At 27.8% G+C, this 17249-nt stretch overlaps 1 protein-coding gene across 3 annotated transcripts in view; it reads left to right on the top strand.

Moving 5' to 3' along the window:
- Positions 1–15026, top strand: part of LOC143191193 (uncharacterized) — an 87151-nt gene extending 72125 nt beyond the window's left edge. For 2 of the 3 annotated variants that reach the window (XM_076396158.1, XM_076396237.1), the window contains exons 2-8: positions 11313–11421; positions 11751–11901; positions 12308–12544; positions 12600–12847; positions 12959–13103; positions 13162–13323; positions 13690–15026. In XM_076396158.1, the coding sequence (XP_076252273.1) occupies positions 11323–11421; positions 11751–11901; positions 12308–12544; positions 12600–12847; positions 12959–13103; positions 13162–13323; positions 13690–13823 (1176 nt within the window). In that variant the 5' untranslated portion in view covers positions 11313–11322 and the 3' untranslated portion in view covers positions 13824–15026. Of the gene's footprint in view, positions 1–10481; positions 10690–11312; positions 11422–11750; positions 11902–12307; positions 12545–12599; positions 12848–12958; positions 13104–13161; positions 13324–13689 lie in introns of those variants that run through there. The other variant, XM_076396081.1, reaches the window with a different exon arrangement.
- Positions 15027–17249: the final 2223 nt, after the last annotated feature.

Below are 17249 nucleotides of genomic sequence, written 5' to 3'. Positions count from 1 at the left end.
TCTTACAGAATACCTATTATGTTTTGTTATATTCTTGAGAAGTTACGTAGTTTTAAATTCGCTCTGTAAAAATGATTCTTCATTATTGCTGTCGAGCTTTCTGATTATCTTTTTAATATCTTTATTTTTTAATATATCCATTTGCTGTCCAGTACTTCCTAATGCTTTACTTTAGAATTGTTGGATAATTTTGTCCTAATACTCCAAACCAAATACTAGAAAATATCTGAATAAATTGAACTTTCATAAATTAAATATCATATCTGTCATTATCTTTTCTAAACAAAAATTTTAAAAATCCAACATTTTTTAATAAACCTCTCCAGACTTCATCCGTGCATCCAAGTACTTTCACTTATTAACATATCATATGGTAATTCGAATGTTACTTATACCAACAAAGCAACGAATATCTGTGGTATCTTTTTGTAGATATGATCTAATGATTAGATTTAATCCCACTTTCTTTGATTGATTGTTGTTTCTCAATTAAAGTTCTGTAGTACTGTGTTTTAAACTAATTCATGCATATCTCTGATATATAGTAGATAAAAACTGGATATATTCTCGTAATACGGTATATTTTTTTTAATATTTAAAAAAATAAGTGATTTTTTTAAATTTTCAATAAGTCATTATTAACACGATTATTTTAAACTGATGATTTGAAATCGCTCTCTTGTCCTCGGTTATTCGATACTGCTCAAGGTTTCAATATTTTAAATAATATATTTCGGAAAACCTTATGGGAAAATAAGGAGTTTCAAACAAAGTGACAAGATTCTTGTTGTCTTATGATAAAATCAAGCAGTATACGACAAAAATAACTAAATTTTTCTGTATCAAAATCAAAAAGCAGACAACAATTAACTTATAAATAGTCATGTCTCAAGTGCTATTAGGTATTATCAACAACGTTGTTGTTTACATAGAATATTGAAAAAATAAGTTTATCTTAATTTCTAATAAAATAAATATATCAATTAATCTTTGGACAATAGGATTTATTAAAATTCTTCACACTGGTGAAATGATATCAATAATTGTATTTTGAATTGATAACCAAAAAAATAACAGTTTCCGTGTATTATCAGGATTAAATCAATTCGAATTTTTTCAGATTCCATTGACAAGATAAAAATGCGGATTTTATTAATAAATTCTAATATTTAGAAAGCAGCACTGCGCATATATTAGTGTTTTAAGCAAATTTAAAATATACTTGACCAATTTTTATATGACCTATTCGAATTTAGTATTGTTGATTTCGTTTTTCGACTTGTGATTTGTTTATTCGGCAACTAAACAGGATTTTTATTACATCAAAGTATTACAGTGGATAAAAAATTAATATATTACATTTATCTAGCATAGAAAGTCATTATTTAATCCAGAGGAAACCATCAAGATCAGATGCAAGGCGAAATATTCACTAATCTAAAATCATGCTCCTATGGACTATCAATATCAAATCATTACTAGATACCATCACGAACATGAACATACCTTCAAATAGTAAATCAGATAAAGATACGAGTTGCAAAATATCAGAAAAAGAACCGGCGCTAAATGAGGAGACACATGACTAAGTAATCTCATTCCAGCCAATGCCACATCGGCAAGTATCTCAAAGGTACCCTCTATTCTATCTTCGCCGTACTCTCCAGATATTACTCCTACGGATCTAACACCAAATGTGTCCCTTTGAAGATATCAAAAATTAGGTCGATTTTTGGATAGTATTTTCCTGGAGCAAAATGTAATATTTTTTGTGTAAGAAAGCTTTAAAATTTAAAAATAATAGCGGTTATTATTATATACTCCTAATAGATATTCAATAATTTCTGGTAATATGAAAAATTTTTTTTTGTTCAATTATATTTTAAATTATTTTAATTATATTTAAAATTGTACAAAAAAACAATATAAATATATATTAAAAAAAGTTTTATGCAGTTATCTAAATTTCTCCGTTCTGTCTCCGTTTCCTATAAGAGAAATCCAGCTCAGCATCTTTAAACGTTCTTACAAAATTTTTGTCTTCTGGCTTTGTTTATTTATTTCCCTTGAACCTCTCTTTAATATGTATAGACAAATAATAATTAGTGGTGATTGCCTTGATGAAATTGAACATTAATTTATTCCATACCACTGGAGAAATGCGTCATTCGAAGCAATTTTAAATACTTACACCAACTATACAGACTACGAGCATTATTATTTGCATTTTTAGATTCAACCAACCCAGAAAAATAACCGTTATTCGTTTATCAAATCAATTATTTACTTAAAATGATTAAAATAATATTTAAAAACCCAAGAAAGGGTCCTTTGATAAATGTAATAGTTTTATTTAACTTAAAAGTGTTATTAGAACAAAAGTAATTATTATAAGTTTTAACATACTTTAACGGTTAACGTTTTCCAAATACATTGATATTTATTTTTGTAACATCACCTTAAATGTTTCAACCACTGTGTTATATTAGAAATTATACAAGTTATTTCATCAATGGTGTAAATAAACTGTAATAATTATAATAATAAATTACTTTAAATAAAAAGAGCTAATTTTGTACCTTATACTGAATCAGCAATCATTTTCGTGATTAACACTAGGTCATATAAAACCGCAGGTTCATGATGAAACCTTTAGGCAATCTTATGAAAATTAATAAAATATTTTCCCGCTGTTACAAAAGTCAAAATACTATTTTCCTGAGAAGTATATATATAAATTGAAGATTTATAATTTAATAAAAATTATAAATTAATTTATTATTGTCAACAGTTCTGAATTTTGGGTAATAAATTATTATTAATGGATCTGCCTGGCTGAATATCACTTACTATTTGTTAGATAACTTGCGATATGTAAATAATCCATGCGATAGATTAAATTTAAAAGCTAAATATAATTTCTAGTGAGTAACAATTGATCACTGGGGCCTGATAATTTAACCTTTATCATGAATAATTTATACTGATTACGCGTTTTAGATTTTAAGATCTAAATGATAATTAATCCTATAATTAATATAGTTATAGTTCTACCTTACAGTATTTTCTTTAAATTTCTTTATATTCGTTGAACATTTACAATAACAGTGTAGCAATATTTAATTGCATTACTAAATATGGATATTTTTCCCGAATTATCTTTGTAATTCAGATGGCATAGAGTTAAAAACTTGCCAGGTTTCCAATAGCCAATACATGTAAACCATTTAAGTCTTAATTATTTTGATTTTATTCAGATACACTTTTACCAAATTAGTATTTGTTTATGTAATCTCTAGTATGACAATGAGCATAATTTTTGATATCATTAAAATGGACAAATTGATCATAGGATTTTAAAATCATATTTCAACGTTATTAAAGAAAAAAATACATTTATTTTAACTTTTATACCAACATCAAATTAACACGTACCTTACATGTTACACTGTTGCAATTATAATTATTATTCTTGAATAACTTAATTTTTTTAGTTTCGAGTATTCAATTTCTGAAATCTTTTCTTTTCTTTTGTTTTCCATATTAAACTCTATCAAATACTTTAGTCATACTGACTATATCTTCCTAATCTCTTGTACAATATAACTGATCAATTACTAAAATAGAATACGCGCTAATATTCAAGAATCAGCTAAAATATATCTCTTAATGTATGTTGTATGTTATATATGCGTGCTAGGCCTGATAGTGCAATAAATCAAAGCAATATATAAATTTTCTAGAAATCACATTGATACGCTGCCTTATAATATATCACCACTGTGACTTGATAATGAAGCATATCGTTGATTTTCTTTTCTTTAAATTATTGACAATATTCTCGGCTACATTTCTCTATCTATCTAAATTCTCCAACTAAAACTATTTGTCCTAAAACGACAAAACCAACATAAAATTATTATCAATGTTGTTTGTTCCTTCTCCCCAGGTTTTCAATGCATTCGAAAACTTACAGCAACAATTTTTTGAAACAGTAAACTAAAACGTCCCTTAAAGGATATTTTGATAGCATTTAATAATTTTTCAATTTTTTCATAATTCAATAATTCATTAATTTTGGAACTGACCAAAAACATCTTATAATATTGATTAAGCATGATAAAAAAATTAAGTACCGACATTAATTAGTTTATAATATGTTGAAATATGTAATATATTGATATTACTACCAAACATTACAGTCAAATACGCTACCTCTATCTGTGAACTTTGTTTATTTTTAAAAGAAAAAAATCATAACCGTATATGTTTCCAGCGATATTTACTATAATTCATATTAATAATTAATCCATTAGCATATTTAATTTGTAGTTTTATGTTATCAGCAGATAAGAAAGTCAATATTGAGGAGTTATCAATAACCATTCTTGCGTATTAATATTGTTTTGTAATTATATATTAAAACTAGCTCTGTTCTCTCTAGCTTTTCTTTCTCTTATTTTTAACATATTTTCTCAAAATTAACCTTTTGTAAAACAAAAAAATACCTAAAGCAAGATTAAAACGACTTTATTTCCTAAATCACACTTGGTAAATATATTTTTCGAATATCTTCAGCTATCGATTAATTTGTAAACTAAATTTTCGTGGGAATCTTATTATTTATCATTTTGAGTCGCCTAGATATCACATTATTTACTTATAATTAATATTTAATTTATTTATCTATCGTGAGAAATTATTCATTGATATATTTTCATTAATTAACATAGTCATATTTGGCATATCAATATTTTATTAGTATATCGCTTTTTCCTTTCGAGAAATTTTTAATTTTATTTGTTCGAGATATCAGGACGCGCCTTTAAAAGTTGTTAATTTAATTATATATTGTAGCCAACTTCGGCTGTTCTGGTTATTGTTCCTCGTTTTATCTTTACTCAAAAAATAGCCGTTGCTAGGTGAAATTATATTGATTTGCTCCTTATTTTAACAAATAATATATGCCTATTAGCATGCCTTCTTGGTGACGTATTGATTATTTTTTTAACTGTCTGATTATTTTTAATCATTAGAATAAATAGTGGCAAGGATTTATTGAAATATATACATAAATTATAGAATATAACATTTTTTTTATTTTTAAAAGCTTTTTTTGTACTAAACTCACCTGCCAATTAATAAAATCCTATTTTATTAACATTATACGAAGTCATTTTAATTTAAAAAATTACAATCTAGTGTACTCTAAACTTACATGTTTGGCAGTATTATAGTTCTTAAAAAGATTGGAAAAAGACTATGAATCACAATGGATATATTTTCAATATACATATTTGCTCATTACAAAATTAACCATAAATATAATTAATTAAAATTAATTCATAGTCCTTGTAGTTAAGTTTAGGAGTAACCAAGGATTTTTAGGATTGTTTCGTTGAAAACTAAATAGTTATTCATTATTAACTCCAAGAATTATCTGGGTGCTTTTTTCTACCCTATATTTATGTGGAACACAATATTAATTTCAAACATGGGAAGCTTTACTTCCATCAATGTGTTAAAAACATTTTACACCAATATAACAAAAAAATTTAATTGTCGCATCATTTTCAGATCGAGAAATATATTTTTTTGGAATGTACAATACACTGTAATAACTCCTGCTTTTTGGCTAGCAAACAATGAAACCATGATATTGAAACTGCTCAAAATAGTATTTTCAATCAATTTGTATCAATGTCATTTTCCCTCTTTTTGCATATTTTCAATCACATGTCAACGTCTGGGAAATATGGATTCGTCAGCTTCTAAGCTATCTGAAAGTTCTTTAAAAATTTTTTATGGTCTTTTTTTGATAGTCTGTTCTTTTTAATTGATAACAAAATCACCACTATTAAATTATTGAAACCTCAACCAACAATTGAAATATGACGAGACAGCATCACCATAAAACCTATAAAGTGATTGATGGACTTTTGCTACAGATTTCTTCAAAATTAACAACAAAATTAATTAATATATGTAGATACTAAATAATTCAGTAATAATACATGCAAAACTGTTCGATTTTATAGAGAACTGTCAAAACATTCAATGTTTACGGTTAGGTTAGATTGTTTAACAGGTATTTAACAGGTACAGGTAAATTATTGATCTGATCTAAAAATAATACAATTAATCGTACTTTTATTCATTCATTAAATAATTCCTGTTTATGTTATTATATTGACATTTCAACTACGCATATATAAATGAGACTGTTTAAATTATCTCACCAATTTAAATATTGTTATTATACTACCGAACAGAGATAATGCTGGGAAATTTGGTTATCTGCAGCCACTCTGTCAGTGAGACTAACCGACGCCTCCCGTTGTTAAGTGATTTAGCTATTTAATCTACATTAAATAATTGACGTGCGTATATGCTTTTACCACCGATTACAATACGTATGCATATCAAGTCTTCAAACTTATTGTGTACTTTAGGATTTGCTATTTTTTCTTCTCTGTGATAAAATTGTCGTAATATACAGCGGCTTAGTACATGCACACTTGTATCATTCATTCAAGATAAAAAATGACAATTTTGTGTCATAATTAGATAAACTAATGGTCTTTTTATAATCGTTCCAAGTATGATGAGGCCAGTGTATTAGTTAAATTTTTTTTCAAGAAATTATATTTTTTAATATTGTTAGAATCTTCGAACAATTTTTTTAAAGCGAATGATGAATGATTAGCGAATATCTAGTCCGATAATAAGTGATTACTTCTCGGATGGCCTTGTTAAACAATAGTCTCGATCCAAATAAATCCTAGTTTAGAAATTTTTTTTATAAAAAAACGAGTGCTTTTGCTCGTTTTACTTTTACATTAACTTCAAACATTTCTTTATAACATTTTTGTTTTTCACATTGATTAAATAAATTAAAAAAAACTTTTTAATGTTGACACAATATATCGGTAAGCCGGCTTGGTTGGCGCAGTTGTAAATACCATAGGACGGTCCTCCTGTTATATGCGAAAATCACGCTTCGAATCATGCTGGGACAGGGTCGTAAATTTATGTCTATGATTGTTTAATATTTGGGATTGTCGTTAAGCAAGATTCGACAAGGGAAATGATCCCAGTCATGCCAGTAATCAGGCTGGGTAAGACCGGATGTCTTTTGAAATGGTCTCTAAATTAGTCCACTCGCCAGTCGGTAGGCTCAATGCCGAGTACCGTGGTTCAGAGCCTATATTAAACAGTAGGGCCAGTCGAGATAAACACTATTTGATAAAAAGGAGACTCTAAATATATATATATTTTAAATTTGAAAGAAACCATAAAGTATAGAAACTATACCATAAAAACAAAAAATATATTTTATATTGTTGTTACAAATTGATATGTATGGAATGGAGATATGTATGGATTTTTTTGGGCTAAATACTGAGAGTACTATTTTCATCTGTCAATTTGCCTTTGGCGTCCTTCTGAACTCCAACGCTCTTTACTAATGTTGTATAATCTTCTCTTATTTGTATGTTCAAACCTCACTTTTGATCATTAAACTTTGAAAGCGTGATTCGATAATAGAATGGGTATTGCAGGTAAACTACAGCTGCATATTTAAAAATAAATCTAAATAACGTAGGAGAAAAAATAGCTTTTTTGAATGAAATGAAAAATTAAAATTATTTTCTACCCTATGATGTTTTGAGCACGGGATATTACAATCTTGGCTTATAGACAAACACAATCAAACATAAACTTACAACTATGCCTCAGTAGGATTTGAACACGCGACTATCGCAACAGTAGGAGAGCCATCATGTCACATTTTATTAAGATTTACTGACGGTCATTTACCATTCAAAGTTATCGACTTTTTATACATTTCTGAATATGGCTAATATGATGTTAAAAATTATGGTAAAAATTGTTATATTCAAATTGTTTTAAAAGGTGACATTTTGGTATTACATTTGGATTAAATTTCGAGGTTTATTAGGCAAAATATCAACATACTATGTAGTATATATGTATGTGTATAACAATGTAGATTTTTCAGAATTTTTAATTAATTATTACGTCTAAATGACGGTCGTCTTACTATTCAAAGTGATCAACTTTTTCTAGTTATATAGGATCCTTGTTCTTGAGATCTCTATTTGGTAGAATGTCTTTGAATTATATATCACTTTATGGAGTTTTGGTGTAAACTTTTATCTGTATTTAAATTATTTCTTAGCACTACGAAACATTTTCTACTTATACATATTTTTTATTTTAGATTTTCGTTGATACATGTAGAAATACGTCCGACAAAATAATATTATTGCCTATAAATATTTGAACATAAATCTTAATATCAAATAAAAGTGGATATCGTAGTGAAGAAGAAAATTAAACCTTATTTAACAAAAATATGCAACGCTTGATGATAATAAAATGCAGGTATGCATTTTATTATCATCAAGCAACAGATTTTATGCAGATACAAACAGTGTTGTCCTAAAACTGGATCTATATAGTTTATAGTGATAAGTTCAAGTACTAACTATACTCTTCCAGAAACAGAATTAGTTTATTATATTCAAAAGATAGTAGACAATTGTCTTTCAATGTATATTTAAAGTCTGTCTACGAATCGACCCATTTTTGGGTATCTACAGAAATGAAGCTCTACTCATACAGGTCACGACTCATATGTCGGATAAAGTAGTAATCAAAAGGAACAAGGTCTGGAGAATACGGCTGGTGGTGTTGCACTGCCTATTTTAATGTTTTCAGGTATATTTTGACCAGTGTTCATATACCATATTATCAAGTGTTGTCATGCTTAAGAATAACATTGTTGTCTCTACGTTACCTCGCAAGCTATTCCAAATAGTCTTCATATCCCTCTGAGAGTATATATTTTTCAAGATTTACTGGTTTTTCGTATACGTGATAAAGATAAAATTGTCGTAATATGCATTAATTTAATGCATGTACACTTTTATTATATCATTCGTTTTAAGATAATTTTGTATCATTCCTAGATAAACTAATGGTTTTTTATATCCGTTCTAAGTATATTGAAGTCAATGTACCAGCTAAAAAATGTTTTTTTATATATCAAGACATAATATTATTAGATATATTGCTGGTATCTTCAAAACTATCTTTTTTTTTATAAAAATTACATTGGTTGTATGTTTGGGTTTGATCATTTCCATGTTAAAATTTCCATACTAAAAACAAAATGTTTTCAGCATTCGGTGGTGTAAAGCTGCATAGTAGCATTATAGGATTTAATATATTATCCTACCATAACTTTTATTTCTATTGGTCATAATTTCAATTCATGTTCAATGCAAGGTTGGTCCAAAATAATTTCTGTTAACATAAGCCTCTTCTAATAGATGAAGAAACATTGAAATTGATTAAAATATTAATATCAGACCAAAACAAATTACTGAATGAGTGGAACGGGCAGTCATGGCGATGGGAGAACCAAAAGTAATAAATATCCAAATTGAGGGTATAAAAATTGAACAAGTAAATGCATTTAATTATCTGGGAATAGAAATCGAAAGTAATGGATGTCTGGAGATGGACATAAATGTCAGAATTTGAAAGACAATGAATCTGTATTTTGTTTTAAATAACAAACTCATCGATAAGAAGGAAATATCAAGCAAAATTAAAATGAAAGTCTACAATGCCATTTACAGACCAACCCTTACTTTTGGTTGCGAGACGTGGGTATAGATAGATAAAATAAAATACAAACAGCAGAAATGAAATCAAAAGAATTAGGGATATAATAAAAATGAGTAGGATGGAAAAACCTTAATATTGTATCAGTGAAACAGTCTATAAAAAAGAGATAACTCAGGGACGGCACGGAAAGAGAATATGAGAAGCAAGGACGAAGAACAGAAAAATCATAAAGGGAAATTCGAACGAATGTATCAGAGAAATACTTCAGAAGAGAGGAAAAACCCTGGCCGAAGCACGAAGATTAAACAGAGACAAAAAAATGGAAAGACTATACTATAAATTGTTCTAGTTGCATCATTAAATTTAATCCAAGAGACTCGTTTCAAAAAATCTATATATGCGTTACCAACATTTTAACAATTTAATATAATAATTACACATTTGTTGGTATAACATAAAAATCAGATATTTTAAAAGACCCAATATGTTTTCTGTATTAAGAAGTATAAATCCTTAAGTTTTGTTGTTACATTGTATTATTTTAGTAATACTACATAAATGTTAAAAGTTTCTCAATATAAGATCTATGCTGTAGGTTAAAAAGAGCATTAAAATACTTGCGGACAATAACCAATCAGGAAAATACTGCATGATTCGCTTGTTCGCAGTTCCTAGTTTTCCAAGATTTCATATTCGCTTTTTGATTTTCATCCAATTCAATCCTGAAACCCTTCGATTCCAGGAACATTTTAGTAAAAATAATCGAAAATTCAACCGTCTAATATTAGCGGACTATAAATATGGCCGTAATAAGATCGGACGAATAGAAAAAATCGCCTCAGTCTCGATCTCGAACGCGCACAGCGTTCACGCGTGATTTTTGAACGGAATCGAGTAGTGAGATCGCGTGGCGTGGTGTTTAGTTAAGGCGCGGGGGGACTGACAATTCAACTTTGTTACATATATTTAAAGGTTGTACAATACATCTGATCATTGAAGTCGTACGAGAGGAATCGTCAAGATGAAATTGTAAGTTTTTTGATAGAATTGTTTCAATTGATTTTTATACTCGAATCTATTTAATACCTAATGTTGTAATTACAAAAAAGTGGTTTTACTTCATAATGCTTTTGATTGTATTTAATAATCATTCCTATAATTATCAGTCAATAGTATATAGTGTTTATCAATATTTAATATAGTGTTGAGTAATGGAAATTAAATAAAATCTCGGATGAAGTAAATTTGAAATCCATCATCAAATACCAGTATCTACTCTACATATTAATATAGAAAAATACTTACATCATTTTAGTAATTATTTAGTAACAACAGTGCAAAACAGGAATTAACATATGCTAGTACACGCATTTAATTAATAGATACTTGTTAATACATTTTAATACATGAATATTAAACCAACCCTTAACTAATAGTAGAGAATGCTGACAACATCAATTACCTTTAAATAATCAAATATATTTTAGTAAAATGGATGAATATTTATTTGTAAATGAATCGAATTTAATATAAAATAAAACAAACATACTTTTTATACAATTCAAAAAATGTATCATATATATTAATGTGGATGCAATTCTAAATTTATTAATATCCAATTTAATAATAACGTGTATTTTATTTTATTCCAGACTAAACATAATGCCCACCAAACCAAAAAGTAAATCCAAAAGTGCCAACAATTCTAAAGAATCTCTGGAAATTGAAGTTGGCAGTATCCATGAAGAATTAGAAGTACCGGTAAGCAAAAATAAACTTTGAACCATCGTATTACATGCTTTATTATATTATCAGCATATGATATCAAAATCTAGTAAACTGATAAAAACAATCTACGTTATGTACGTGTATACTGAAGGAAATACTTATTTTATATATTACTCGGCATTTTCTATAAATTATCACTAAATTTTCAAAAATCTCCAATTTCTAAAAATATCGATGATATAACGTGAAATCCCATTTGACATTTCATGGTCAAAGTCTATACGGTGTGAGCAAAAAAAAGTAAAAGTTAGAGAACTCATCATTTTGAAATTACATAAAATAAAAAATTTCTACCTTTCTAGGTTGCATCAGAATTAGTATTCAGGAAGATATGGAAGATCAAACAATTTCTGCACACAATAAAGAAGAGAGATTTACTAGATAGTCCTACATTTAGATGTTCCGTGAATGGAGTCACAACTTTCTGGAATATTGCTGTCCGATTTTGGAAAGGTAATGAGAACAATGACATAGCTCACAATTCACAGTAATACGCACAATTCTGCAGTTAAATATTTGACTATCTACAATAAAATAACGTTTATATATAAGTAACCAAAACCGCAAACTAATCTATTTACAACTTTATGAAAATTGTTGGTAAAGGTTGTATATAAAATATATCTCTATCACCACTAAACGATATGTTTAAACTTTACAACATCCGTCTAGAAACAAGGAAAATTGCAATACACTTCGTACGTGTCTATAAATAATTTCTTTGTGTTACATAGAATCGAGAATTTCCTGGTTTTGCACTCTACCGCCATTTTTCTCGGAATATTATTTTTACTCCGCTATAAGTTATAAAAATGCAATTAAAATGAATACAATTAACGATTCCATTGATTTGTTTTAGGTGCCAATGGTAAAAAAGTAACCAACCCATTAGTAGTTTGTCTGAACCTCACTGGTTGTGAAACTGAGGAAACTGGTCAAGCTAGAGTTCGTTTCCAATTCGGCGTCTGGGACGCCAACATCAAGCATTGGGAATGTTGTCCTATATCCAGCGTCGTTCTCAATTTACAGAACACAAAAGAACTACTTTCGGTTGGTTACAAGAGCTTAGGCATCTTGGACAGGCATATCGATACCAGTAAGAGTCATTTAGGTGATTTGAAATGTGTTATTAGTTCTTTCTTCTCGAATAGATAAAGACATAAAAATTATGGTGAAGATACAGATTATACAGAGTGATGAAGAAGTGCATAGTTTGTCACAAGATATGGCTAGGTTGATGACATGTGATGATAACAAAGATACCATAGTGGAATGTTATTGTGATCCAGATAATAAGGCCAACAAGCATATTCCTATTAAGATTCATAGTTGGATCCTTAGGACCAGAAGTGAAAAGCTGGCTCTGAGATTAGAAGAAAATAATGATGAAAATAATAAAGTAAGTATTTAATGTTAACTTATTATTAATAAAATTGTTAGATTTTTATTCATAAAAATGAAACTATAAATATATTATTAGATTAATTATTTAATTATTTTAATTTTTCAGAAACTGAAATATGTTTTGTCATTACCTGAATACTCATATGGTGTTGTTTGTGAACTGATTAGATATATATACACTGATAAAGTAGATTGTGCAGAAAAATATGCCCCTAAGTTATTACCAATCAGTGCAATATATCATTTACAAGGTACAATGTTCAAATTTAATACAGTCCAGCATTTATTAACCTCTTGCAATTATTTCAGGACTTAAAGGTCTTTGTGAAAGACATTTAATTGAAAGTTTGACCCCTAGCAGTGTTGCTAACATTCTTCTACTTGCTGATCAATGTGGCTGTGAAAATTTAAGAAAAGCTGCACTACATTATTGTGAACAATCTGACGAAATACGGGAAAACTTACACATAGGTATGTATTCAATTCATTTTCATTTGTTTACTTTTTTGCCCGTTATGGATATGTCTTGCAATATACAATTCTTAATGCAAATTATTTTATTGGCTTATTAACTTTTTTAACTTATTTTTCTTCTTAACAATTTTCAATATTATATTTATTAATAGTTTACTATCTTCCAAATTTAATTTATTTACCATTAACCTTAACATTTTCTCAAATATAATAACTAAGAATACTAAAGCCTATGTAACTTACAATTAATTATAAAAAAAGGTTTTGATTCTTAAAACTTATGATCAAAAAATAGCATGTTAAAAAATTATAAAAACTTGTATTAAAACTCTTAAATTAAATAATTATTTATTGTTTTTACAGGTGGTAGGACCTTGGCTTGGAGAGTTATGGAAATGGTCAATCCCGACCTGTTTATGGAGGCCTGTGAAAGTATAGGCAGTTCGTCAAGTAACTTAGACAGTAGCAGCACTCCAAGGGGTTCTTGGAGTGATTAAATGTAGAACAATTATTATGTTTGACAACTGAAAGTACAAATAATAATTCAATACTGGTATGTGTATGTAATCTATTTGCCTGACAGTTTTTACTTGTTAATTAAGTGTCTTAGTATAATTACTATGTGATCTGATTATAATTATATACATTTAAATAGGAAAATATTCAATTAGTACATTTTTGTATTTAATGTAATAGAGAATATTTCATAGGATTGTATTGCATTTTTACAAAGATAAGTTTATATTTATTTCCATAGCATTTGTGTATAAGGTTATAGGAAACTATATTTATATTAAATATAGCTATTATTTATTTTTATATTGTTTTTAATTTAGGAGATCCTATATATTACTAGGATAAATTTTAGTTATCTGAAAAATAATTGGTACTGATACGGCTTTAGGATACTTAGTTAATCGTTCATTTACATCATGTTAATAGGAAATCAGAAATACAAAATTAGAAGAATAGTTGGAACTAATATAACTGGAACTAAAAAGTGAACAATGTTTTTAGTGAAGGCAAAGAAAATAAAAAAGGCATTAATATTGAAACAGATTCCAAAAATGCCTAGAAAGATCTCATTTTATCTTAATTGAAACTATAAATAATAACGGCAGTTTACATTTCTCATAATGGACTATAGGAATAACTTAATTCTTATACAAATTCCAATTATTTTTCACATAATAAAAGTATGATGTTAAAACAAATATGTTTAGTAGCCACAATTATCTGTATGTTATACTTAAACATATTTGTTACATCAGTTAAGAATAAAAAGAATAACATATATTTGTAATTGTCAATTAATTGATCAAAAAATAATTTAGAATGCCACGTCAACAAGTTTTTTTGGTATTTCTTTTAAATACATATTTTAAAATAAAAGTAATCATTAATTACTTAATATAATTTATATTTACTTTCATATAATTCATTTTATTGGCTTTTTGAAAATTTTAATTGTGACTACCGTTTGATTTTTTACTTATATTTTCATTTAGTTGTAATTAAGGACATTTTTTATTAATTTTATAGTTAGGTATACAAAATAAATTATTACATCTACGTTATTTATCTTAACACAATTTTAAAAGATATTTATGTAATTTAGCTAGTACCAGTGATTAGTCAAATTGTATTTGATTGCCGTGTATGAGATTAATGAAGTTTTTTAAATAAAATTTTACTAAATTTGTTGTAATTTATTTTATAATTTTTAGTAGCAGAGGTAGGTGATAAAAAAAATATAACATAGAATATAGAATTTTGCAAAGCAAGTATTAATCACATCAAGTGTTAAGGGACTCGATAGTTAAAACAGTTCCTTAAAAACTTAATAGAAAGAAAGATGTCCACAGCTATGGACGTATATCCCGACTTGGCCATTTTTCATGTGGTTTTTTTATAATCTTATTATAGAGAGATGAACAATATACCAGTTTCCGTTTATTAAGAGACAATCAACAGTTGATCAGGTGTATAGAATAACAGACGTAATTAGAAAAGCCTATGAAGATAAAATATGTGTTCAGCTACCCTTAGATGTAGCACAAACATTTTGTAAGGTTTGACCCGACAACCTTATTCATAAGCTATAGAAAATGTTATCAAAGCGACACAATGAACTACTAAAATATTTCATCAAAACAAGAATCTTTAGAGTCGTCACAAACAGGAGGAAGCCTACTCTGCAATAGAAGAGGCTAAAGCAGATGTTCCACAAAGAAATATATTGGGGCCAATTATTTATCCACTTTAGACATGTGATATGTCGCAAATAGAAAATATCATGGTGCCTAATTGTTATTGGGGACAATAGCGAAAAAGCAACTCAAAAATTGCAGTGGCTAGTGACAATATAAATAACCAATATAAATAACAATATATGAGACCCAAATATAAATAATAGCAAATATAATTTTTATAACATATATCAATATAAAAATTAACCAAATGAGTACATGCATATGTAACGCAAACTTTGCTAGAAGGAAATGGAGTTGAAATGGTGAAATTACATAGATAATCACATTTATCAGTGCATAATAAATGGATATTAAAAAATATTCCGCGAAAAACAATGTAAATATATTACAGGTTATTCAGAACAATATCTTAAGAAGCATAGTAAATAAACTTAGATACTAAGGAGTAATTACTTACACCGAGACATTCAAATATCGATTATCACTCAAAAAATTAAGATAATCGCAGGACATGAGGAGTGACATATCATATTAATATAAGTGTTGCAATTCTTGGATAACACCAGAACTCAATAGAATGAAAGTATTTAATCCTTTATAGGAATGGTGCGTTTATAGAAGTGTGAAGAGAGTGCAAAAAGTAAACTGAATTACCGATCTAGGAAGTGTTGTGTACCCGAACGCACAGATAGTAAAGAAATGCGGAATGCGAATGTGAAATATTTCGCTGTCATTAAAAGATGTTTGATAATGTTAAAAATCCCAAACCGATTGGATTAAGTATCAATGAAATTTATGATCGTTACTTCATGTTTTGTTGTTAGTTGAGGTAAGTTTATTCATATATATAAATATCAAATATTTATTTTTTTTTATTTTAGAAATTAATAATTGAATAAACGAGTCAATGCAATATCTTATGCCCCAGAAAATGGTTTTGTTCTATTGTCAGTAGGTCTCTTTATTTTAAACTTTTATTCCGCGATATTGCGACGTCGATAATATAACATATCTTTGTCAAATATTTTATATTTTAATTGTACACTACATAAATAATTTTCCAGATAGAATATTACTCTAGATTAAATTGATGGCACTAAACAAATACAGAAAAGGGAAAAGACAGAAGAAGTAATTTTGATTTGTTCCAATCTTATTTGTTTATGATTTTATATGTACAATATTAATACTTTATAGATATATTTATTTTTACAGATTATATTTATTTCATTCCTTGAATTAAATTGTTTTTTATTTAAATTTTATTGGTCAATTAAACGACGAATGACGACAGGTCTGTCACGTGCCACACCTGCGTGGCAAACTTTATCAAAGAACCAATCAAATGTCTTGACAGCGAATTGCTTTTACAGGTGTCTATCATCTAGATTTAAATTGGCCAATCAAATTACTTAAATAGCTGATATAACCCCATCTGGATGTTGGACAAAGGAAAACTTTTCGCCAGAGATCCCTATTGAGTTTACTCTCTATTATTCTATGACTAGAAACCCAGTTAGAGATGATGGCTCCCCCTACATATATATTTAGACTTGAGCTATTGTAAAGATAAATTGTAGGTTAGTTGGTAACGACTAGTAACAATATAATTTTTTTATTGTTCGATCTTCTCATTTTTCCTCTCAATTCATTAACCAATTGATGTACATAAATATTGAATGAAATGACACATTATATACGTTTAGGTAC

This window comes from Rhynchophorus ferrugineus, unplaced genomic scaffold, assembly GCF_030347505.1.
Source record: "Rhynchophorus ferrugineus isolate W39M unplaced genomic scaffold, kcgeb_rfMv2 rfM1, whole genome shotgun sequence".
Taxonomy (NCBI): domain Eukaryota; kingdom Metazoa; phylum Arthropoda; class Insecta; order Coleoptera; family Curculionidae; genus Rhynchophorus; species Rhynchophorus ferrugineus.
Note: the sequence above shows the minus strand (reverse complement) of the source record. Positions and strands in the feature narration are given on the sequence as shown.